Consider the following 24,095-nt stretch of genomic DNA (forward strand, 5'->3'; position numbering starts at 1 on the left):
TAAATAACAATGACAACAATTTCCCTATAGTAAATCTCTTTTTGCTTATAATACCATCAGAGGTTTCCTGTTAAACTGAATTAAACTGGTGAATATCATCTTGCAAGCAACCCAGCTCTGTAGAAAAGTTTGAAGAACAATTCTGTTTTTATCTAGACATTAAATATTAATTTTCATTTTCAAACTGACTCAATAACATTCTAACCCCACTTGTCAGGGATTTCAAACGTGGATATTTATCATATCACTGGACCACAGTGAATTGTATATTATGGGAGTTTTATTATGTAAGTCAAGGGACTCACTTTAGGGATCAGGCAGTTTATATGAGAGATGGCACCAGCTTAAGGCAATAAGGAGTAGGAAGGACTGTGGCAAACTGGAGCATAGATTCTGTATCTGAATACATTCAGGGGACTGCCCTGGTGGTCCAGTGGCTAAGACTCCAAGCTTTCTATGTACAGGGCACAGGTTCGATTCCTGGTCAGAGAATTAGATCCCACATGCCGCAACTGAGAATCCTACATGACACAACTAAGACTCAGTGTAGCAAATAAAATAAATACATTCAACTCCAGTTTTTGAAAACATGGTGGTGGGCCAAGCCAAAGACGACGCCAGAAGTCATCTATAAATTTTTATATTATAAAAGTAACAGTGCTGTCTAAAAATTGGAAAAGAGACAAAAGTAACTCTAATCACAATACTATATAATCTGGTATATTTTTATAAACTTGGGATATTTTCTTCTTTGCCCAGGTTTTTCTTTTTAGCATCCTTGTCATAATTACTCGAGCTTCCCAAGTGGCCCTAGCCATAAAGAACCTGCCTGCCAATGAACCCGCCTGCCAATGCAGGAGATGTAAGAGATAAAAGTTTGATCCCTGGGTCAGGAAGATCTCCTGGAGGAGGGCATGGCAACACACTCCAGTATTCTCGCGTAGAGATTCTCATGGACAGAGGAGCCTGGCGGGCTACAGTCCATGAGGTCGCAAAGAGTCAGACAAAACTGAAGCAACTTAGCACCCATGCACGCATGCATAATTGGTCATCAGGTATCTTTCAACAATATTTCAGGATTTGAAAACAAATTAATTCAAAGAACTACAAGTTCTCAGGACTTGTCACCCACAGAGTTGTTCAACCATCACCACTGTCTAGTTCTGAAACACTTCATCACCCCTAAAAGAAATCCTGACCCATTAGCAGTCATATCCCATTCCTCATTCCCCCTGACCATATTTTGTTTAGCCATTCACCCACTGATGGACTTTGGGTTGTTTCTACTTTGGGGCTATTATTAGGAACGTTGCTATGAACATTTCCATACATATTCTTGATGGATATAGATTTTTCAATTCTCTTGGGTATATACCTGGAGAGGACAAGATCAATTATTTTTTCTGGGAATCAGAAGCTTGTTGTGGCAGAAACCAGGAAACTAGGTTAGACACTGATGAGGCATTTGCATCCGTTGCATAGTCGGTTCTCAGACGCTGACAGGTTTTAAAGGGAATAACAAAGGCTGCTTCCCCAGAAAGGCTAGATCAGCTTTCTGCTGGTTGGGTATTAACATTCCCCTTCCCTTCTGGTCCCACAGAAGTTCTCTTAAAAAATAAAGAAGAGTAAAGGAGACTAGAGAATTTTCTTTCATTTTTCTTTTCTTTTTTTCATTTTTCAATTTTTAAATGTTACTTTATGAAGAACAATATTGATATAAAAATGAAAATTCAAGACAAGTTTAGCCATAATGTCACCACCTAATCAAGTAAGCCGTCCTGGGAGGTGCCGTGCTAGGACCTTCATCTCACACCCATCCTGGCCCTCTCTGCCCACCTTTGTATCACAAGGAAATCTGTTTCCCAGGCTCCCTTTCACTCTGCTTCCTGGTAGGTTCAGCCAGTCGCAGGCACTGGTGGAAGACTGGAGGGCCGAGGAAGGAAGAAGCCAGGGCATTTTTGTCTCCCTTGCTGCTTTGGGAAGCATCTCTGCCAGTGACTGCATGTTCGAGGCTCCAGATCCTCTGAAAGTCCAGTTTCTACTGGATAGTCCTGGCTCCTGGGCTCTGATAGTCCTACTTCCTCCCTTCCTTTCTCTAGTCCTAAGTGGATTAATATCTTTCTGCTGTTGATAATCTATGCCTTTGTCTCACAATCTTGTTTGGCTCCTCAGCTCTATCATTGCCTGTTATGATGGTTTCAAAATATATCCAGGAGTTCTGTGACCTTCCTACCTTTAAAAGGTGGAATCTAGAGAATTCCCTGGTGGTCCAGTGGTTGGGGCTCCACGCTTCCACTGCAGGGGCCATGGGTTTGATTCCCATATGCTACAGCAGCCAAAAAAAAAAAAAAAAAATGGAGCCTAATTGCCCTCCTCTGGAATGAGAGGCAGAACTTAGTGACTGACCTCTAAGAGAATGTGGCAGAGATGACTATGATTTCTGAAGCTAGGTCATAAAAGGAATTGTTGCTTCAGTGTTCTCTTGACACTTCTCTGAGGGAAGCCAGCTACCATGTCATACGGACACTCAAGCAGCTCTGGGAGACAGTCCCACAGGGGAGAGAAACTCAGGCCTCTTATTGACAGCCACGTGAGGGCACCATTTTGGAAGTGGCCCCAGTCAAGCCTTCAGATAATAATGCAGCCCCTGCTGATATCTTGACTGCAGTCTCCTGAGAAATCCCATATCAGGACTGCTCAGCCAAACTGCTCCAGAACTCCAGATCTGCAAAAAGGATGAAAGATAATGATTATTGTTGTTTTAAGCCACTTAGTTTTGGGACAACCTATTACACAGCAGTGGATAACTTAGGCACCTGAGCTTCCAGAAGGAAAGCACTACTTTTACCACAAGCAAATAATAGGGAAAGTCCAATTTACACAAAAGTTCACTGATGGGTAAATTAATAGAGAAAACGTGGTCTATCCCTATGATAGATTATTATTCAGCCATTAAAAGGAATAGAGTACTGATTCAAGCTACAACAAGGTGGACCTTGACGACAGTAAACTAAGTCAAAGAAGTCAGTCACAAAAGGGTTATGCATTGTATGATTCTACTTAAATAAAATGTCCAAAACAGGCAAGTCCATAAAGACAGAGTAATTAGTGGTTTCCTCAGGCTATAGTAGAAGTAAGGAGCAAACGGGGAGTGACTGCTAATGGGGCTTGGTTTTTTGTTTTTTTGAGTATAGTTGATTTACCTTGTGTAGTTTCTTCTGTACAGCAAAGTGAACCAGTTACACATATATCCGCTTTTTTTTAGATTCTTTTCTCATGTAAGTCACTACAGAGGACTGAGTAGAGTTCCCTGTGCTTTACAGTAGGTCCTTATTACTTGCCTATTTTTTTTTTTGGAAGCACCCCACAGCATGTGGGATCTTAGTTCCCCATCCAGAGGTTGAACCTGTGCCCCCAGAATTGGAAGCATGGAGTCTTAACCATTGGATTGCCAGGCAAATCCCCCTAGTTATCTCTTTTATATATAGTAGTGTGTGTATATTACCAGTCAATCCCAAAGGAAATGAACCCTGAATATTCATTAGAAGGACAGATGCTGAAGTTGAAGCCCCAATACTTTGGCCACCCATGCAAAGACCCAACTCACTGGAAAAGACCCTGCTGCTGGGAAAGACTGAAGACAAAAGGAGAAGAGGGCAGTAGAGGATGAGATGGTTAGATAGCATCATTGACTCAATGGACATGAATCTGAGCAAACTCTGGGAGAAAATGGAGGGCAGAAGAGCCCAGCGTGCTGCAGTCCATGGGGTGACACAGAGTCAGACAGGACTTAGTGACTAAACAGTGAGTGTGTATATGTCAATCCCAATCTCTCAGTTTATCCCTCACCCACTCCTTTCTCACCTGGTAGGGGCTTCTGTTTGGAGCAATTAAAATATTCTGGGAATTCCCTGGCAGTCCAGTGATGAGGACTCAGTGCTTTCTCTGCCCGAGCCCAGATTTGATTTCTGGTTGGAGAACTTAAGATCCTGTAAGCCATGGGGTACAGCCAAAAAAAAAATAAAAAGACTTGGGACTAGATAGTAGTGACGGGTGCACGTATCTGTGAACATACTGATGTCACTGAACCGTACCCTTTAAATGTGTGGACTTTATGGCATATGAACTATATCTCAATAAGCTATTTAAAACAAGCAAGGGGGACTTCCCGGGTGGTCCAGGGGCTAATAGTCTGTGCTCCTAATGCAGGGGCCCAGATTCGATCCCTGGTCAGGGAACTAGATACTACATGCCACAACTACAACTTCACATACCGCAACGAAGATCGAAAATCTTGCATACCATGACTAAGATCCAGTGCAGCCAAATAAATAAAAATAAATATTAAAAATATGTTTAAAACAAGGAAGAATCTTCAGCTGTCCAAGGTTTGGTCCAGAAACAGCCAGGTTCAGGTACAAAGGACAGTCAGGAGAGATGGTGCCTTTGAGGTTAGGTCAGGTTCCAAAGTTGGTCAGGGTCCAGTTTTGTTTTTCCCTAGATCCTACTTCTGGGGCTTCCCAGGTGGCGCTAGTGGTAAAGAACCTGCCTGCCAATGCAGGAGACGCAAGAGAGGTGGGTTCAATCCCTGGGTCAGGAAGATCCCCTGGAGAAGGAAATGGCAACCCACTCCAGTATTCTTGCCTGGAAAATCCCATGGACAGAGGAGCCTGGCGGGCTACAAGTCCATAGGGTCGCAAAGAGTTGGATATGACTGAGCAACTGAGCGACTGAGTGCAGCTATCTACTCCCATCTTGAATACCAAACAGCCTTTGCGGCTTTGACAAAGAGGGGGCAGTGCCGGACACCCACCTGCTGACCTGGCGTCAGCTGGCCTTGCTGCTCTCCCACTGAGATAACCATTTCACCAAACAAGAGCATCAGCCAAGGCCACTCTGGGACGATGATGGAACAAGACAAGACACGAATGTGGTCCAAGCCACAGAATGCCAGATCCAACCCTCTCCTGGCAAATATGAGTGACAGCTGCTTCTGCACCAGTTACAGCCTCAGCTTCTCACCAGTCTGTCCCCCCATATAGACGAGATTTATTAAGAGCCTCGATCGTAGAGTCATCCTGCTTCCTGCTAGCACCCACTCTAGAGCAAATTCCCAGATCCTCATACTCTTCCCAGAACCACCCAACCAAAGCCCCAGTTCACAACCTACCCCCCTGGACCCAGCCCCCAGAACAGCAACACAGCCTGAGGCTGGCTGGCTGCAGTGGGTGAGCTGTGGCCTCACTGCGTCATTTATACGCAGGAACAGAGGTGCTGGGCAGACGAGGATGTGACATATTTTGGCCACTCACTTCCCATAAAAATGAAAGAACCAAAAGTCAACTTACGCAGCAAGGTTGTTTAAAATAGCCTAAAGCAGGAAATGGCATGAATGTCTATCAAGGGAAGAAATAATCAGGTAAATTACAGTACATTCATAAAACAGAGAACTATACAATCATTTGAAAGAAGGAGGCAGGGATTATCTATTAAAAAAGAAAAAAGAACAAGATATATGTATATATGCTGGAGCTGGAAAGATGATTATAGGGTAACATGAAGTGAAAAAAGCAAATTGTATATTAATATGTTTGTCACGCTTCCATAAAAAATAAATGTGTTTTATATATATATATATATATATATATATATATATATATATATATATATATATGCATGTTCTCAGGAGAAAAATCAGAAAGAACATGAGTCAAACTGTCAACAGTAGTTACCTGGGACTGGAAATGGGATAGGAAGAATCCTACTAAATACATAATTTTGTAAATGGCCAGATTGTGGGTGTGGAAACTCCAGGTCCGTTCATCCCACCAGGACCCTCCCCACCCTCACCTGGATACTTGGTTTTGCAGCATGAACAGCACCCGAGGCAGAGCCCTGTGCAGCGCCAAGGTCACCTCAGCACCGATTGGATTAAGCAACCAGCTGAGCATTCTTGCAAAGCTGGACCAACTTTGGCAATATTCCACCTTAAATTTGGTCTCCCTCCTTTTCAGCCTCACTTTACTTCTTCCCTAACTCTTGCTTCCCTGGTATTATACCCTCCAACAAAGCATTAACTCATATTCTTTTCAAGGAGCCCATACAAAGTCAATGGGTGATTTTTCTTTTTTTTTTTTTACATTTTAAATAGCTTTCTTTCAACATTTTCTTTAAGAGCCCAACCACTTGGGACTTCCTTGGCCATCCAGTGGTTGAGACTTTGTCTTCCAATGCAGGGGGTGTGGGTTTGATCCCTAGTTGGGGAGCTAAGAACCCATGCCAAAAAAAACAAGAACAAAAACATAAAAACAAAAGCAATGTTGTAACAAACATAATAAAGACTTAAAAAATGGTTCACATCCAAAAAATCTTTAAAAAAAAAGAAAAGTGGATGAGGACCCTCAAAGCAGAGAAGTGCTACCAAATGAATATAACTGTAATACAAAATCTGCACAGAGCCAGTATTTACAAGTAACCTCTCTTCAGGTGAAACAGACATTGAAATTCAGAGAGCGTGCCCAGTGCACTTCAAACAATGGTGTTGCTAAGGTCTGATCTTCCTGTTTTCTAAGATGGGTTTGGGGACACTATTATCTTCCATATAATGTCTTTGACTTAGTGAGGGTGACTATTAAGTAGAACAGACTGAGTCTCCTGTGACATTTCTGGAGGGGATTTCCCTGATGGTCTAGTGGCTAACACTCTGCTCTTCCAATGCAGGGGGCCAGGGTTCAATCCCTGGTCAGGGAACTAGATCCCACATGATGCAACTAAAAAAATAAAATAAAAAAGATCCTGCATGCTAAAAGGAAGATCAAAGACCCCACAACTAAGACCTGGTGCAGCCAAATAAGTAAAATAAATATTTTTTTAAAATATTACTAAAAAAAGATGCAATGATGACATCAGAACTGTTCTCAAGTCTATCAAATTAAAGAAGGATGAGAAAAAAAAAAAAAGAAGGATGAGGAGGAAAAGGAGAAGGAAGAGGAGGAGGAGGACAGGGTGAGAAAGAGGAATAAGAATCCAGATTAGCATCTTTGGGAAGTCAAGGCTGCCATGGGTAGAAGAGTGGATCTGAGGCTATTTCAGGATGTCAACCCTTGGAACTGAGCCCAAGAGACAGGGCAAGTAAAGCAGAAGACTACTCGGACTCCTGAAAAATAAGTCTTTGTAAAGTGGTTTGTTTTAGTGCGAACTGCTGTAACAAAAAGACCCATAGACACTCAGAGATCAGCTAATGCTATGGTGACAGTCATACGGCAACACATAAAGGTATCAGATCAACACATTGTATACCTTAATCTTACTTTAAGTTCTGCTTGATTGACTATGCCAAAGTCTTTGACTGTGTAGGTCACAACAAACTGTGGAAAATTCTTCAAGAGATGGGAATACCAAACCACCTGACCTGCCTCCTGAGAAATCTGTATGCAGGTCAAGAAGCAACAGTTAGAACTGGACATGGAATAACAGACTGGTTCCAAATTGGGAAAGGAGTATGTCAAGGCTTTATACTGTCACCCTGCTTATTTAACTTATATGCAGAGTACATCATGCAAAATGCCAGACTGGATGAAGCACAAGCTGGAATCAAGATTGCTGGCCAAAATATCAATAACCTCAGATAACGCAGACGACACCACCCTTATGGCAGAAAGTGAAGGGGAACTAAAGAGCCTCTTGATGAAAGTGAAAGAGGAGAGTGAAAAAGTTGGCTTAAAACTCAACATTCAGAAAATGAAGATCATGGCATCTAGTCCCATCACTTCATGGCAAATGATGGGGAAAGAATGGAAACAGTGAGAGACTTTATTTTTTGGGCTCCAAAATCACTGCGAATGGTGATTGCGGCCATGAAATTAAAAGATGCTTGCTCCTTGGAAGAAAAGCTATGACCAACCTAGACAGCATATTAAAAAGCAGAGATATTACTTTGCCAACAAAGATCTGTCTAGTCAAAGCTATGGTTTTTCCAGTAGTCATGTATGGATGTGAGAGTTAGACCATAAAGAAAGCTGAGTGCTTTTCAACTGTGGTGTTGGAGAAGCCTCTTGAGAATCCTTAGGACTGCAAGATCAAACCGGTCAATTCTAAAGGAAATCAGTCTTGAATATTCATTGGAAGGACTGATGCCGAAGCTGAAACTCCAATATTGGCCACGTGAAGCAAAGAACTGACTCCTTGGAAAATACCCTGATGCTGGGAAAGATTGAAGGCAGGAGGAGAAGGGGACGACAGAGGATAAGATGGTTGGGTGGCATCAGTGACTCGATGGACATGAGTTTGAGCTTTCAGCAAGCTCCAGGAGCTGGTGATGGACAAAGAAGCCTGGCATGCTGCAGTCCATGGGGTTGCAAAGAGTCAGACAAGACTGAGCAACTGAACTGATACCTTAAACTTAAACAATCTTGTATGTTAAAGTGTTAGTTGCTCGTGTCTAACTCTCTGTGACCCCATGAACTGTAGCCCACCAGGTTCCTCTGTCCATGGGATTCTCCAGTCAAGAATACTGGAGTGGGTTGCCATTTCCCTCTCCTGGGGATCTTTTCCACCAAGGGATCAAATCCAGGTCTCCTGCATTAAAGGCAGATTCTTTACCATCAAAGACACCAGGGAAGCCCGTTGTATGTTAACTACACCTCAATTTTTTATAAAGAAGGCCAGAAAATGTACCATAGCCTGGGTGACTTATAAGTGACAAAAATTTATTTCTCCCACTTCTGGAGGCTGAAAGTCCAAGATCAAAGCACTGTCAGATTTGGTGTCTGGTGAGAACCCCCTTTCTGGTTCATAGACCTCTGTCTTTTCACATGGTGGGAGAGAGAAGGAATTTCTGTCATTTTAAAAAATTTTATTCATTTATTTTTAAACTTCGGCCAAGGTTAGCAACATGCAGAATCTTAATTTCTTGATCAGGGATCGAATTCACGACGCCTGAAGTGGAAGGGTGGCGTCTCAACCACTGGACCACTAGGGAAGCCCGCAGGCATGTCTTTCTTTTAAAAGAGCACTAATCCAATGCATGAGGGCTCCATCCCCATGACCTCATGACCTCCCAGAGGCCCCTCCCCCTAAAATCATCACGTTGTGGGGTTAGGTTTCCAACATATGAATTTGAGGGGCACAGACTTTCAGTCTTTTAGGTAGTCTATGGCAACAGCACAGGGAGCTATTCTCTAGTGCCCCAAAGTTCCCTCTCAAGTCCTAGTGTGGTTTCTCAGGGGCTGGTGGCCTGATTTTCCAGGAAGCAATAACTTCTCCTTGCACATAATCACTGCTTCTCTCTGCCACGTGCCCAGGCAACTGGCTCCAGGAACCTCTGGCTCAGTTCTTCCTTCTGCAGCTAACTGTGGGAGCTCCCAGCACCCACTCACCCTTCTCCCCACTCCAGATTTTCCATTCTTGTTGGTGGCATCAAGTCCCTCTTCTTTTACCCATGGCTGAAGCAAAACTCATCCCAGGAAAGCTAATATTTTGTCATTCACTCAAGCCCACAGTCTGTATTAATTTTTTTAATTTGTAATGAAAATGTTCTAATATTATAGGAGAGAAAATAGTATGATGGAGTTCCATATACCCATCACCCAGCTTAAACAATCATTAACAAAAAGGCAAGTGTTCATCTTCTCCACATTCCCAACCATCCCACCCTCCCAATGGGTTATTTTAAAGCAAAAAAATCACAGACATTACATCATTTTATTCATGAATATATCAGCAAGCCCATAGTCTTTATTTATTTTTTAACTTTTTTGGTCACATGGCATGAGAAATCTTAGTTCCCTGACCAGGGATAGAACCCACATCCCCTGCATTGGAAGCACAAAGTCTTAACCACTGGACCACTGGGGAAGTCCCAGCCCATAATCTTTGAATAGCTGTTCCATGTTATTGGGAGGGAAGGTTGAGTACTGTGTGTAGAGTAGATGGAGAAAGAGACCCTCTAGTGAACTGACCTTTAATCACCTTTCCATTATTTCCCAGCAATTCCGCTCTGACTCAAATTTGCATGCCCTCCTCAACAAGTCATATGCTGTCTCCCACTCAGCACCTGAACTCGCTTTCTAAGTTTGGGCTGTCCATCCCTATGTGATTTTTGATGAAAGCAGAGTTTTATTCCTTCTATGGAAGTTTAAAAAGTTAAACTTAAGGGAAAAAAAGGAACAAAAAAGGTTAAACTTCACTTCCCTTGATCATGGGCTATGACCCAAGCTCAGCCATTTGGATGCTCTCACCAAGGATGTGAGTTTGGACTAGATGAACCATGTACATAGGACTAAAGGAACAGAAGGGTGGCTGGTGCTCAGACAGTGAGTTGCTTAGGTGTGAGGTGAAGATGGACTATGAAAGTTATGTCAGCCTTGGGAAGGACTTTGGGCTTATTATAACTTGGCCTTGATACCTGGTGTGATACAATGTATGTATTTATCAAGATTATTGAATGCCGACTTCCCCTGTAGTCCATTGGTTAAGACTCCATGCTTCCACTGCAGGGGACACAGGTTTGATCCCTAGTGAGGAACATTCCACATGCCATGTAGTGGAGAAAAAAAAAAAAGATTATTGACTGTTGAGTAGATTAGAAGGAAGAAGGGATGAAGCAGAAAACTCAGTTAGAAGCCTACTGTAGCCTTCCAGGTGGTGAAATAATATTAAGTGGGGCTAGGGTGCTAGGAGGGACATGAGGAAGTAGAAGAATTTCCGAGATGCGTTGCAGGTGCAATTGATGGGACTTGGTTGCCCTAATTTCTAATTCCTCTAGTAGCTTCAAACACCACAGTAAGAGAACAGTGTTGATTCCACGGTGTCAGTGTTCTGAATGAAATGCTTCAGTGGTGACAGTGACAGCAAATGTAATAGTAACAACAACAATAATATAAAGAGCAGCAGCTAACATTAATGTAGCTCTTACCACGTGCCAGCCTCTGATCTGTTTTTTTTTTTTTTCCATGTGGAGTCTTAGTTCCCCAACCAGGGATCGAATTTGTACCCATGGCCACTCTCTAATCTCACATTTTCATTAACTGCCCCATAAAATCCTGTACCTATTAACAGTCACCCTCCATGCTCCTCTGCCTGAAGCCCACGGTCACCACTAACCTTTCCGGGTCTATAGATTTGTCTATTCTGAACATTTCATATAAAGGTATTATATATTATGTAACCTCAGGTTTGACTTCTTTCACTTCTTTCACTTAGCATCATGTTTTTCAAAAATATGTATTTCTTTTTGTTTACTGATTTGGCTGTGCTGGGTCTTAGCAGTGGCATGTGAGATCTTTGATCGTCACTGCGGCATTTAGGATCTAGTTCGATCCTAGATCGAACCCAGATCGAATCGAACCCAGATCGAATCGAACCCAGACCCCCTGCACTGGGAGAGCCGAGTCTTAGCCACTGGACCGCGAGGGAAGGCTCTAGCCTCGCGTTTTTAAGGTTTGTCTGTGTCGTAGCCTGTGTTGGTGCTTCATTCCTTCTTATAGCGGAATCCTGTCTCATTGTATGGATGGACCGCATTTTGTTTATTCATCTCACAGTGGACTCCTGGGTTGTTTCCACCTTCTGTGTTGTTTTGCCTGTGGTTAGTACTTTTCTTCAGATCACTTCATAGGAACAGAACTCCTCGTTTCTCTGAGATAAACCAGGCTCCAGAAGAGGGTAGGTAGAAAAAGAGAAAAGGCCCTTATCCAACCAGGAAGCTCAACTATTGAGTGAGTACCTTTCGTGTGCCAGGTGGGGCAGCCCTGCGACCACCAACCTGCTTTCTGTGCATTTGCCTATTCTGGACATTCTGAATAAATGGAATCATATGATACGGAGGGAATAAGAGAAGACCACAGCCCATGTGTGTGAAGCCCAGGGAACAAATGTGCTCTGTTTGAGTGTGAGTCAGGAGGCTGAGCATAGATTGGATGGGGCAAGTTGGGGAGCAGGGGGAGGGCGGTGGAAGAGAGGACCAGAAATTGATTCTGGGTCCAAGTTCACATTTGATGCAGTAGGTTTGTTTGTTATATGACCTTTGGTGAGGCACTGAATCATTCTTTGTCTCAGTTTTTCATCTGTAAAATGGGAATAAACAATTTTTGTGGGGATTAAATGAGTTAAAGGGACTTCCCTGGTGGTCCAGTGGTTAAGACTCTGCACTCCCAATGCAGGGGGTCTGGGTTCGATCCCTGGTCAGAGAACTAGATACTAAATGCCACAACAAAGATCAAAGATCCCGCATGTCATAACCAAAACCAAGCACAGCCAAATAAATAAACAAATAGAAATATTTTTGAAAAACATGATGCTAAGTGAAAGAAGTCAGACATGAGATCACATAGTATATGATTCTTTATATGAAACGTTCAGAATAGACAAATCTATAGACCCAGAAAGCAGATTAGTGGTGACCAGGGGCTTTGGGCAGAGGGGAATGGAGGTTGACTGTTAATAGGTACAGGATTTTATGGGGCAGTTAATGAAAATGTGAGATTACAGGGTGGTCGTGGGTCTTCCCAGGTGGCACTAGTGATAAAGAACCCGCCTGCCAATGCAGGAGTCGTAAGAGATACTGGTTCAATCCTTGGGTCGGGAAGAACCCCTGGAGGAGGGCATGGCAACTCCCTCCAGTATTCTTGCCTGGAGAATCCCATGGACAGAGGAGCCTGGTGGGCTACAGTCCACAGGGTCACAAATAGTCAGACACGACTGAAGTGACTTAGCACACAAGCATAATGCTTGCACAACTTTGTGAACTTACTAAAAACTACTAAATTGCCACATTAAAAGGGTCGGTCAAATGGCACCCCACTCCAGTACTCTTGCCTTGAAAATCCCATGGACGGAGGAGCCTGGTGGGCTACAGTCCATGGCGTCGCTAGGAGTCGGACACGACTGAGTGATTTCACTTTCACGTTTCACTTTCATGCATTGGAGAAGGAAATGGCAACCCACTCCAGTACTCTTGCCTGGAGAATCCCAGGGACAGGGGAGCCTGGTGGGCTGCCGTCTACGGGGTTGCAGAGTCGGACACGACTGAAGCGACTTAGCAGCAGCAGCAGCATCACTGCAGGTGATTTACATCTAAACAAAAAAGAATCTTTCCTAACAAAAGGAAATGCTAGAACACATTACCACCAGATAAACTGAATTCAAATCAGATCAACCTCTCAGTCCAACACCAGTCTAAAGAAAAGACAGGGAACAAACATATTAAAGGGCTTTACAGAGGTAAAATTATCAGAATCTAGACTGAGAATCGCTATAAGGCAAACAATCCTGTTTCATCATCAAACTGATTTCAAGGGAAGGAGAAAAAAGAAGAGATGGAGGAGGATTTAAAGAGACGAAAGGACATATCAACCAATTGGAATATGTGGATATGATTTGGATCTTGAGTTAAACAAACTTAAAAAATAAACTCATGAAACAACATTTCAAACATTGAATGCTTGATATGAAGAAATTATTAATTTTTTCAAGTGTGATCATGATACTGTAGATTTATCATTTCATTATGTTTTAGAAATACATATTAAAATATTTGTAGGTGAGACAATATGGTGTCTGGAACTCTTTTTTGAAATTGAATTGTGTTAACACATCTAGTTCCTGTGACACACTAATTTGCTAATTCCCCTCCTCTTTCTCAACCCTCTCTTGTTCTATCTGAAATTAGTTTATTTTTGGTTTTACTTGTTTACCATCTGTTTCCCACAAGAGCAGTAATCCTGTCTCTCAGATATTGTCATAGCCCACAGGTTTAGCAGTGAACGTGGCAATTTATTAAGAGCTAAATATTGATTGAATCAGTGAATGTCAATATTGGTCTTACCACATCAACTGCTCTAGTCCTGAGTTTCAGCTCCACGTCCCCGCCTGTCAACTGGACGTCTACACCCAACCCAGACATCTCCCCAGGTTTCCTTTTTTTTTTTTTTTGGCCATGCCATATGGCTTTTGGGATCTTTGTTCCCTGACCAGGGATCAAACCTGGACTCCTGCAGTGGAAGCATGGGGTCCTAATTTTGGACAGCAGGGAATTCCCGCCTCCAGGTTTCTTTCATCTTCATCATCTTCATCTAGTTTTTCTATAGAACTTTGTGTGGCTGGCTCATATGCTTCTTTGTTTAATAATCACAATTACCCTTTGTGACCCCATATTACAGAGTGGGAAGCTGAGGCCCCAAAGAGTCATGTGACTTGCCCAAGGCCACACACCCTATCAGTGACTGCACCAAGCTTAGAATGTAGAGTGAACTGGAAGCTTAACCATCAGAGCTTAACTGCCTCTCCCTACTTAAGATTGTAAACATTCTCTGAAGAACTCAGGCTCATCATCTGGCGGGGGGAGGTCACCCTGGACTCCTGCCTCCCCTTTCCCTTCCTGGGGTCTTAGTTGTGGCATGTTGTGGCAAAGTCATTTCCATCTCCTCCACTCTCCCATCCCCTTCCTGTCCCGGTCCTGAGGCTCAAGCTGCTGGCTGACACTGTGGCTCCTCTAGCCTTGTCCCCTCCCAGCAGATTCTCAGTACATCTTTGCTGCCTGCTTTGAGGAAGGCAAAGTTGCCCCAGTCTGAGCATCCGTTACTTATCTCTTAGTTCACCGTGGGGGCACACCAGGTTCAGCTCCATCCCTCCTAGCTGTGGGCCCCTAAACAAGTTACCTAACCTCCTGTGGCAAGTTGAATGGTGCCATGCCTCCTGACACTCGTCCCCCCAAAAAACAAGTTGTTTCCGTCCTAATCTTCAGAACCTGTAAATGTGACCTTATTTTTAAAAGTGTCTGTAGAGATGTGATTAAGGATCTCAAGATGAGATCATTCTGGGTTGTGTGGGTAGGTCCTAAATCTAAGACAACTGTTCCTTTTTTTTCTTTTTTGCAGCTCTGAGCAGCATGTGGGTGGGATCTTAGTTCCCCACTAGGGATCAAACCCTTGCCCTCTGCAGTAGAAATGCTGAGTCTTAACCAGCGGGCCATCGGGGAAGTCCTGTAAGTATTCTTGTAAGAGACACAGAGAAGACAGACCTACAGAGAAGGCCGTGTGAAGACAAAGGCAGAGACTGGAGTGATGCTGCCACGAGCTATGCAAGCCAGCAGCTGGAAGAGGCAAGGATGGATCCTCCTCTAGAGCCATCAGAGGCAGCACACCTTGACTTCAAATTTCCAGCTTCCCAAACTGTCAGAGAATGTTTCTATTGTTTGAAGTCAAGTTTGTGGCAATTTGTTACAGTAGCTAGAGGAACTTAATGTCCCTTCCTATTCCTCACTGTCCTTGATTTAGGGTGGAGATAATCATAGATCAGAGCTTCCCAGGTGGCCCAGATGGTAAAGAATCCACCAGCTAATGCTGCTGCTGCTGCTGCCGCTGCTAAGTCGCTTCAGTTGTGTCCGACTCTGTGCGACCCCATAGACGGCAGCCCACTAGGCTCCTCTGTCCCTGGGATTCTCCAGGCAAGAATACTGAAGTGGGTTGCCATTTCCTTCTCCAATGCAAGAAAGTGAAACGTGAAAGTGAAGTTGCTCACTCGTTCCTGACTCCTAGCGACCCCATGGACTACAGCCTACCAGGCTCCTCCATCCATGGAATTTTCCAGGCAAGAGTACTGGAGTGGGGTGCCATTGCCTTCTCCCCAGCTAACTCAGGAGACTTGAATTCAATCCCTGGGTTGGGAAGATCCCCTGGAGAAGGAAATGGCAACCCACTCCAGTGTTCTTGCCTGGGAAATCCCATAGACAGAGGAGCCTGGCAGCTACAGTCCATGGACTCACAAAAAGTCGGACAAGACTTTGTGACTAAACAACAAATCATAGATCCACTTTATTGGGATGCTGTGCACAGATCTGACCCCGGCTTTAACACTTACCAGCTTGTCTGACCTCGGGCAAGTGATTTGACTTCTCTGTGTCTCAGTTTCCTCTGTTGTAGAGTACAAAACTTCTTAGGAAGTAGTAAGGCAGCAGTTCTCAAACTTTTCCCTCTCAGGGACTCTTAAGAACTGTTGAAGACCTTAAAGAGACCTTGTTAAAATGTTACATCTATTGATATCTACTGTAACTAGAAGTTTAAGCTGTTTTTAAAAACACTGATTAATTTAAAACAGACACATGACATGTTAGCATGAATTTTTTCGATAAAAATTAACTATGCTCCAAAACAAACAAGTGCTGAGGACAGTGACATTGTTCCATATTTTTGCAAATCTCTTCAAAATCTAGCTCATTATCAGAGAGCTAGCCCCTAAGATCTGTATCTGCACATTCAGTCAATCATGATATGCTGATTTGTATTACCTATAGGAAGAAGATGCAGCCTGTCATTGATGTATAGCTAGCAAAGGGACCTGAAAGAGACCCTTTGGGTGTTGAGGAACCCTGACGGTCATGAGGCCACACTTTAAGAAGTAGTAAGTTAGGAAATATTTGTAAAGTACCTGGAATAATGCCTGACACATGATAAACACTACTTTTAAACTAAATATAAAGCAAATGCTCAATATATTTTAAACTAAACATTTTTAGAGTTTCCCTGGTGGCTCAGTGGTAAAGAATCCGCCTGCCAATGCAGGATACACAGGTTCAATCCCTGATCCAGGAAGATCCGACATGCTGCGGAGCAATGAAGCCCGTGCGCCACAACTGCTGACTGAGCCTGTGCTCTAGAGCCAGGAGGCTGCAACCACTGAGCCCATGTACCACAACTACTGAAGCCTGGGCACCCTAGAGCCTGTGCTTCACAACAAGAGAAGCCTGCGCACTGCAACTAGAGAAAAGCCCATGCAGCAACAAGGACCAGGCACAGTCAAAAATAAATACATAAAAATTATATATATATTTACATAAACTTTAAGCATTTTTAGTTTTAAATAACGTGTGTCAAGTTGGGGTGCACTTTACAGCTACAATGGCGTTCAGGGTTTTTTCTGACTTCAAGGAGCTCTGAAGAGGGAAATAAGTGTAACCTTGGTCAAAACTCACTGTGTTAAGAGCAGCTTTATAGGAGTACGAGATGGGATGTGGGGATGCAGAGGAGGGGGTGTGAAGGATGGGGTTGTGGCTTCCGGGAAGGCTCACCTGGGCGAGGAAGGATGGTCTGATGGACTAGCAGATTCAGCCAGGTCAAAAGAACAGGCGGCTTGTGACAAGAAAGCTGAAATTCAAACCCTGTTCTCACCGCCTCTGTGAAGTGGTGTAGGTGTCACAAAGAGCCGCTAACGGATGTGGCTGGCCGGCAAGCGGGGCAGCCCGGAGGCTTAGGGACCAGAGAACCCCTCGATCTTTCTGTCCCTCTCCTGGGCGCCTCTTCTGAAGCTCAGGGCCCGGCGCCGCCAGGTCCGCCCGCTGACCGGGTCGGTGGGGAGGATAGGCGAGCCGCGGGGTCCTCGACGCTTTCCCGGGATGGGCCGCATCCCGGAGTCTACCTCCTGAGCCCTCCATTTCTCTGCAACGCAGAGTGGCCCCCCGGCGCTGTGAGTGGTCCCAAGAGATCTGCGACCCGCAGCCCCACCGCCTCCGCCCCCCACCACCCGCCTTGCTTCTCCTCTGGGCTAGTCTCGACCCCTCCGCGACGGGATTGGGAGAGGAGGAGCTAGGACCGCGCTGGAGGCGGGGGTGGCGCCTCCGGACGCGCTGGGGGCGCCGGCTGGAGGCGGGGAAGGAAGGTCCCGCGGGTGGAGCGGCGGGAGCGGCGCGGGGGGCTGCAGAGTCGGAGGGTGGGGGTGTGGTGCCCGCGGGGACCCCAGGGCGCCCTCGGGCGGCGGCAGCCGGGCGCGCCCCTCTCCAGGCCGGGATCGGGGCGGGGCGCGCGGCATCCCCGCGGGGGGAGCTGGTCAGCCGGCGTCGCCGCCGCCAAAGTTTCCCGGAGGAGCCGCGGCCGCCCTTCCTTCTCAGGCCCAGGGCGAGGCAGCGAGCCCTCGGGCGAGGACTGCTTGCGAGAGGGCAGCGTAGCCCCCTCTCCAGCCAGACCCCGCGCCTCCATTGCGCCCAACTCGGATTCCCAACTTGGGAGGCGCCGCGGGCCTGCGCACGCGCGCGCCTTCCTCGCCGCCGCCGCCGCCTCCTCCTCCCCTCACTGGGGAGCAGGCTCCGGGCCGATCCGGGCGCCGAGACCCGCACCCTGATCGCTCACCTCCGGCTCCCGGCCCACCGCCTCCGCCCATGCCGACGCCCGCCGCCTGCCAGGTGCGCCCTCGCCCGAGGGCCAGCTAAGCGCCGGCCGGCTGCGGCGGCGAAAGGTGGGCCCGGCCCCGGCGCTGCCCTCGACAGCGGCAAGTTTGGGAGTTGCACTAGTTTGCGGGGTAGGGGAGAGGCTGGGCGGGGGGGCCATGGAGGAGGACCGGGGGTCGGCGCTGGCGGCCGAGTCGGCGCTGGAGAAGAACGTGGCGGAGCTGACGGTCATGGACGTGTACGACATCGCGTCGCTCGTGGGCCACGAGTTCGAGCGGGTCATCGACCAGCACGGCTGCGAGGCCATCGCGCGCCTCATGCCCAAGGTCGTGCGTGTCTTGGAGATCCTGGAGGTGCTCGTCAGCCGCCACCACGTCGCTCCCGAACTGGACGAGCTGCGCCTCGAGCTGGACCGACTGCGACTGGAAAGGATGGACCGCATCGAGAAGGAGCGCAAGCACCAGAAGGTGGGAGGTAGCCTCAGTCTGCCCATCCGGGCAGTGGGGCCGCTGGGACCTAGGGGGCCCTTCAGCACTGGGGTTCTGTAGGTGCACACGTACGTGTATACAGGGAATAGATGAGAGAAGATCCTACTGGATGAGGGAAGGAGCGAGGCCCCTGGCCCTCTCTTACCCAGCCTGGGCACCTGGCATGTACCACCCACAGAGATTAAGGGTAGTTGGTTGGAGTCAAACCTGAGTTCCAACCCCACCTTTACCATTTAATAGCTGTGTGACCTTGAGTAAGTTATTTCACCTCTCTGTGCTTCATTTCCTCACATATCAAATGGCGATAGGAATAGGACCCGCCTTATAAGAATTAAATGGAATAGTATCTAAAGTGCTTAGATAATATTATTCTTTTCCAGAAATGAAATAAGCGCCCCTACCTTTCAGTGCTACCCAGAAGGTGTGACACAGGGCTCCTTTCTTCATAGTACTCCAGACCTTTTCAGAGCCAAGGGGATGGGACCTCCAGCCACCGAGTTCATTGACCCTCAGTCTCTGGGCTCTTGATTGCCAATGACTCTCCAGAGTTCCTTCGAGTTTATTAACCTAGGTTGGTTTCCCCACCTTGACTTTACTCTGTGAGGTAGGGATAATTCCCTTCATTTTACAGATGAAGAAACTGAGGATCCGCGTGGAGGGATTTGTCCCAAGTTAGTGCTGAGACTCCCAGCCCCCATGGAGATAATTCTAGTGTCTCTTCCCCACCCTCTTTGAATTGGAGAAAGATGATTTGGGGTGCCTTTAAGGCTCAGCCTCTGCTTGTGACCAAGGATCCTTCTGGGCTCATGAATCAGGGACTCCTCGCAGTCCACATGAGGTGGCCGGGGAAAAGGAAGTGGGAGACCTGTGGTTTCCTGTCCCAACCTCAGCCCAGGGAGGCTCCTGGCAGATCCTTGAGACTGAGAATGAGAGGAAACACTTCTCCTTGGAGGATCAGGGTGTCTGAGCAGACTCTGACTCGCTGTGTGTCCTCGGGAAAATACCTTTGGCCTCTCTGAAACTCTCCAGCCAGCCATCAACCTACTGTGTGCTTTGAGGTCTGTGTCTTTTCAAGGAAGAGAGCCTGGGCTGTGTTCACAGTCTTAACCTTAAGGGCAGATCCCTGGGTGATTCAAAGTACTCATGTTTTGGAGGTGTGATTGTGTTTGTCCTCAGAGGTCCTTGAGTCCTGAGGTCAGGTAGGAAATTCAAGCTCCCAAGCCTTAGACAGGGAGCTTAGACAAGATCTCACAGGGAGCTTGAAAATGTCCCCTGCCCTGTAATTAAAGTCAAGATTCCCAGGGCCTTTGGAGTTAGATAGCCTGGTTTAAAGTGCTGTCACTCACGGGCTGTGTGACCCTGGGCAAATCACCTCACCTCTCTGTGCCTCAGCTTCTGGGTTATACAGTGGGGAAATATTAATAATAGGGAATATTAATAATAGGCTATACGATAGGGAAATACAATATTGATAATACCCATCTCATAGGGTTATGGTGCTCTGGACAAAACCTGGCCCATTTTGAGGGCTTCGCCAAGTGTTGACTTTTGTTTTGGGGTCAGGAGGGGATTTCACAGAGTTCTCTTAGGCTGATGTTGGAAATGTTTCCCCCACCCTAGGTACCCGGACTCCTACACTTTCCATCTCTCCCAAAAGGTCGAGGAAGGAAGGCACCTTGAGATGCTCACGTACAAACTGCTTCTTACTGACAAGGACTAAGGGCCTTAGCCCAAGTCACACAAGTCCTGGCACCTGTGTCCCCATCCTTGGCATTTTAAGTTCTGCTGCACCTGGGCTGGGAGACACCCTTGGGAGCCATCGGAGGCCACTGGGCCTGGAGTCAGGTGGAATTCCCAGCCAGCTGCACTTGTCACTTCTGGAGTGCTATTGGCCAGGAAGTAAACACCAGTGTGTTCAGAGCCAGGGCTCGTTTGTAAACACTGAGGATGATCTTTTATAATTTGGAGGACAAAATCCTTTTTTCTCCCATCCCAGCTCCAGTCCCCTTTACTTCATATTCTTGAGATCAAGAGAGACTCCTCTTATTCCCTCCTCCACCCCACGCCCACCCCCTCATAAGCCTCAAAGGATCTTCAAGGTGTTATTTCCACAAAAATCTTCTTAGCATGTCCTTGATCTTATCTGTCTGTCTGTTCATTCCTGCCTCCCACCTTTTCTGCCTCCCTCCTTCCCTCCCTTCTTTCCTTTCTTCCTTCTCTCTCTTTCAACTGGCTCCAGGGACCTCCCGGGTGATCTGGTGGTTAAGACTCCAAGCTCCCAATGCAGGGGACACCAGTTTGATTCCTGCTTGGGGAACTAAGATCCTGCATCCTACATGGCGCAGTCAAAAAAATAAAAACAAAGCAAATATGGCTCCAGTAAAGCCTGCACCCTCTCTTCTACTCCTCCTTCCAAAAGACCTCCAAAAGACTCAGTTCTGTTCATCACTTAGACCTGGGCCACAGTCTTACCAGGTACTGCCTGGTTGCTCAGTCCGCAACCCCGCTGATTGACTACAGCTTGCACAGCGCCTTCCCAGGTAACACAGGTGATGCAAAGGAAAGGAAGACCAGGTCCTCATCTCAGGCAGCGAGTGCATAACAGGGAAGACGGGAAAACACAGAGAGAGACTTTAGAAAGCAGTGGCAGGTGCATATCATGTAAACAGCATACGTTATTTATTCATTCGACAGATAAATTTATGGAGTACCTACAAAGTGCCAGGCACTGTTCTGGGCCACAGTGGTGACCACAAGAGATGAGGTCTTTGTCTTCAGGGGTTTGACTTTCTAGTGCAGTGCTGTTCCGTAGAAATAAATGTGGTGTGTCACACTGATACAAAGACATAGGTAAGGTTAACGTTTTTTTTTTAACCTCACCTGTGGCTTGCGGATTCTTAACTCCCTGACCAGGGATTGAATCTGGGCCCAGAACAATGAAAATACCTAGTCCTAACCGCTGGACAACCAGGAAATTCCTCAGATGAAGTTAATTTTAATAACATACCAAACCAGCCTTTCCAAAATGTTATTTCAACATGTAATCAATGTAAAGGTACTTTTTATTGAGATGTGATTGACAGATAACACTATTTTAGGTGTACAGCATTATGCTTTGATATATGTGTGTATTGTAAAATGATTACCACCTAAGGTCAGTTAACATCCATCACCACACAGTTACCAAAATATTATTAATAAGGTATTCTGCATTCTTTTTTTCCTACCATGTCTTTGAAATTCGGTGAATGTTTAACCCTCACTGCATGTTTCAGTTGAGACCAGCGCATTCCAAGTACTCAGTAGACACATGACTAATGGCTACTCTAATAGAATGATATGATTCTAGCGTGAGGAGATAGATTTTTTTTTACAGTTTAAAACATTTCAGCTTATCATAAGTGCCATGAAGAAGATAAAATGGGGAAATATAAAAGAGACTGGTCAGCATTGGGGTCTCATAGATGGAGCAGTCAGGAATGCTTTCCCTGAGAAGTGCCATCTGAGCTGAGATCCAATGAAGGGTAGGTACCAGCCATAGGGAGATCTGGGGGAGGGGCGTTCTGGGCAGGAAGTGCAGCAAGTGCAAAGGCCCTGAGGTAGGAGGTTGGTGTGTGCATGGAATGCAAAGAAGGCTGGTATGACGAGAGCAGAGCAAGTGAGGAAGAGGTCAGGGAGACATTGTTTGGTGGCTCAGTTGTGTCCAGCTCTTTGCAACCCCATGGACTGTAGCAGCCAGGCTCCTCTGTTCTTGGGATTTCCCAGGCAAGAATACTGGAGTGGGTTGCCATTTCCTTCTGGGGATCTTCCCAACCCAGGGGTTGAACCCGCATCTTTTGTACCTCCTGCATTGGCAGGCAAGTTCTTTACCACTGAGCCAACTGGGAATCCCTCAGGGAGGTACAGGGATCTGATAACTCTGGGCCTCATGGGCCAGCATAAGGAGTTTGAAAACAGTGTCAAGAAAAGGTGAAGGAGATGATCAGTCAGGGGCCACTTCCTGGAAAAGCCTTTTTAGCTGGTGTGGAGGCAAGATCAAATTGTCCTTGATCAGCTCAGGGGCAAGAACCAGCTCCCCCAGCATCAAGTTCAGCTCACTGAGAGAAGAATAAAAAAAAAAGAACTGAGGGATAATAGATAAATTGTATTCATCTAGTGCTACTGTAGCTAATTTCCACAGCCTTACTGACGCAAAACACAAATTTATTATCACATTGGATAATATGATACTATGAATAATATCAATATGAAGAATACTGGATAAAATTCTGGAGGTCAGAAGTCAGAAAGGAGTCTCACTTGGGTTAAAAACAGGTGTCAGGAAATTCATTCCCTCTGGCAACTTTAGGGGAGAATCCTGGCCTTTTCCAGCTCCTGGGGGCCACCTGCATCCCTTGGCTTGTGGCCCCTTTCTCCATCTTCAGAGTCAGTAGTGTGGCATCGTCAAATCTCTGACTCTGATCTCTGCTTCTGTCATCACATTGTATGTGGGATCTTAGTTTTCTGACCAGGGATTGAACCCGCGCCCCTGCAGTGGGATTGTGGAGTCTTAACCACTGGATCACTAGGGAAGTCCCCCCATCATTCATCTCTGATTCTGTCCTTCCTGCCTCCCTCTTTCATGTTTAAGGGCCCTTGTGATTACATTGGGTCCACCTGTGATAACCCAGGAGCATCTCCCCATCTCAGGGTCCCTTTTGCTGCACAAGGTCACATATTCTCAGGTTCCAGGGAGATGAGGTTGTGCACATCTCTGGGGGGCGTTGTTCTGCCTCCTCCAGCCATTTACACTTGACTGATAGGCTGATAGCACTGTGTGCCCAGCCTTTGTCAGGTGGGAGCAGAGAGGACTGGGGCAGGAGGAGCCTGACTCTACTTCTAGTCCATACCTGCATGTGGGAAGGTCCTATGGTCGCTCCATCTTTTTTCAATCACTGCTTCTGCCCTTTGGCCCCACGCTTCACCTCCCTTGGTGACCTTGAACCAGCTGTCTGAATACTTAAGTTATTACCTCTCATTTCCCAAGTTCAGCAGGCTTCCTGATGAAGGCGATGGGATTTAGGAACTTATTTGAAAGATGAACGGAGGCGATGCTGACATCTGGCCACCTGGGCTGGCTTGGGATGGGTTGTAGGAGGACCAGAAATCAACAAACATGTTTAGCATTTTCTGGGTACTGGGCACAATTCCAAATATCTACATATATTAACCATTTAATCCTCATGAAAACCTGCAGGGTAGATATTACACTATCTTCCTCATTTCCAAGGCACCCAAAGACTGAATAACTTGTCCAAGATCAGCTAGTAAGTGGCAGAAATTAAATTCATGCTCAGGTCAACAGGCTCCAGTATCCATGCTTTAAGCAAGCATTCTATACAGTTAATGGTTTTACAAAGTACTTGTTTTTTTGGCAACAGCTTTATTGAATATAATTCACATGCCGTACAGTT

At 46.0% G+C, this 24,095-nt stretch overlaps 1 protein-coding gene, 1 long non-coding RNA gene and 1 other non-coding gene across 6 annotated transcripts in view; 2 read left to right on the top strand and 1 right to left on the bottom strand.

The window, feature by feature from the left end:
• Nucleotides 1-1,652: 1,652 nt before the first annotated feature.
• Nucleotides 1,653-17,694, bottom strand: LOC101901945 (uncharacterized). 2 transcript variants are annotated; one of them, XR_001502203.2, is made up of 3 exons: nt 17,063-17,694; nt 15,856-15,998; nt 1,653-2,725 (listed from the first exon to the last, which is right to left on the bottom strand). It is a non-coding gene; the product is annotated as an uncharacterized lncRNA (long non-coding RNA). The 2 variants fall into 2 exon arrangements; XR_009491063.1 differs by having other exon boundaries at nt 15,856-17,694.
• Nucleotides 12,116-12,188, top strand: TRNAG-CCC (transfer RNA glycine (anticodon CCC)). Its single transcript has one exon. It is a non-coding gene; the product is annotated as a tRNA-Gly (tRNA).
• Nucleotides 17,695-18,058: 364 nt separating the features above from the next.
• Nucleotides 18,059-24,095, top strand: part of RILPL1 (Rab interacting lysosomal protein like 1) — a 41,712-nt gene continuing 35,675 nt past the window's right edge. For all 3 annotated transcript variants that reach the window (XM_005217756.3, XM_005217755.2, NM_001075226.1), the window contains 1 exon segment: nt 18,059-18,621. In XM_005217756.3, coding sequence (XP_005217813.1) covers nt 18,313-18,621 — 309 coding nt within the window. In that variant the 5' untranslated portion in view covers nt 18,059-18,312.

Source organism: Bos taurus, chromosome 17 (genome assembly GCF_002263795.3).
Source record: "Bos taurus isolate L1 Dominette 01449 registration number 42190680 breed Hereford chromosome 17, ARS-UCD2.0, whole genome shotgun sequence".
Classification (NCBI taxonomy): Eukaryota; Metazoa; Chordata; class Mammalia; order Artiodactyla; family Bovidae; genus Bos; species Bos taurus.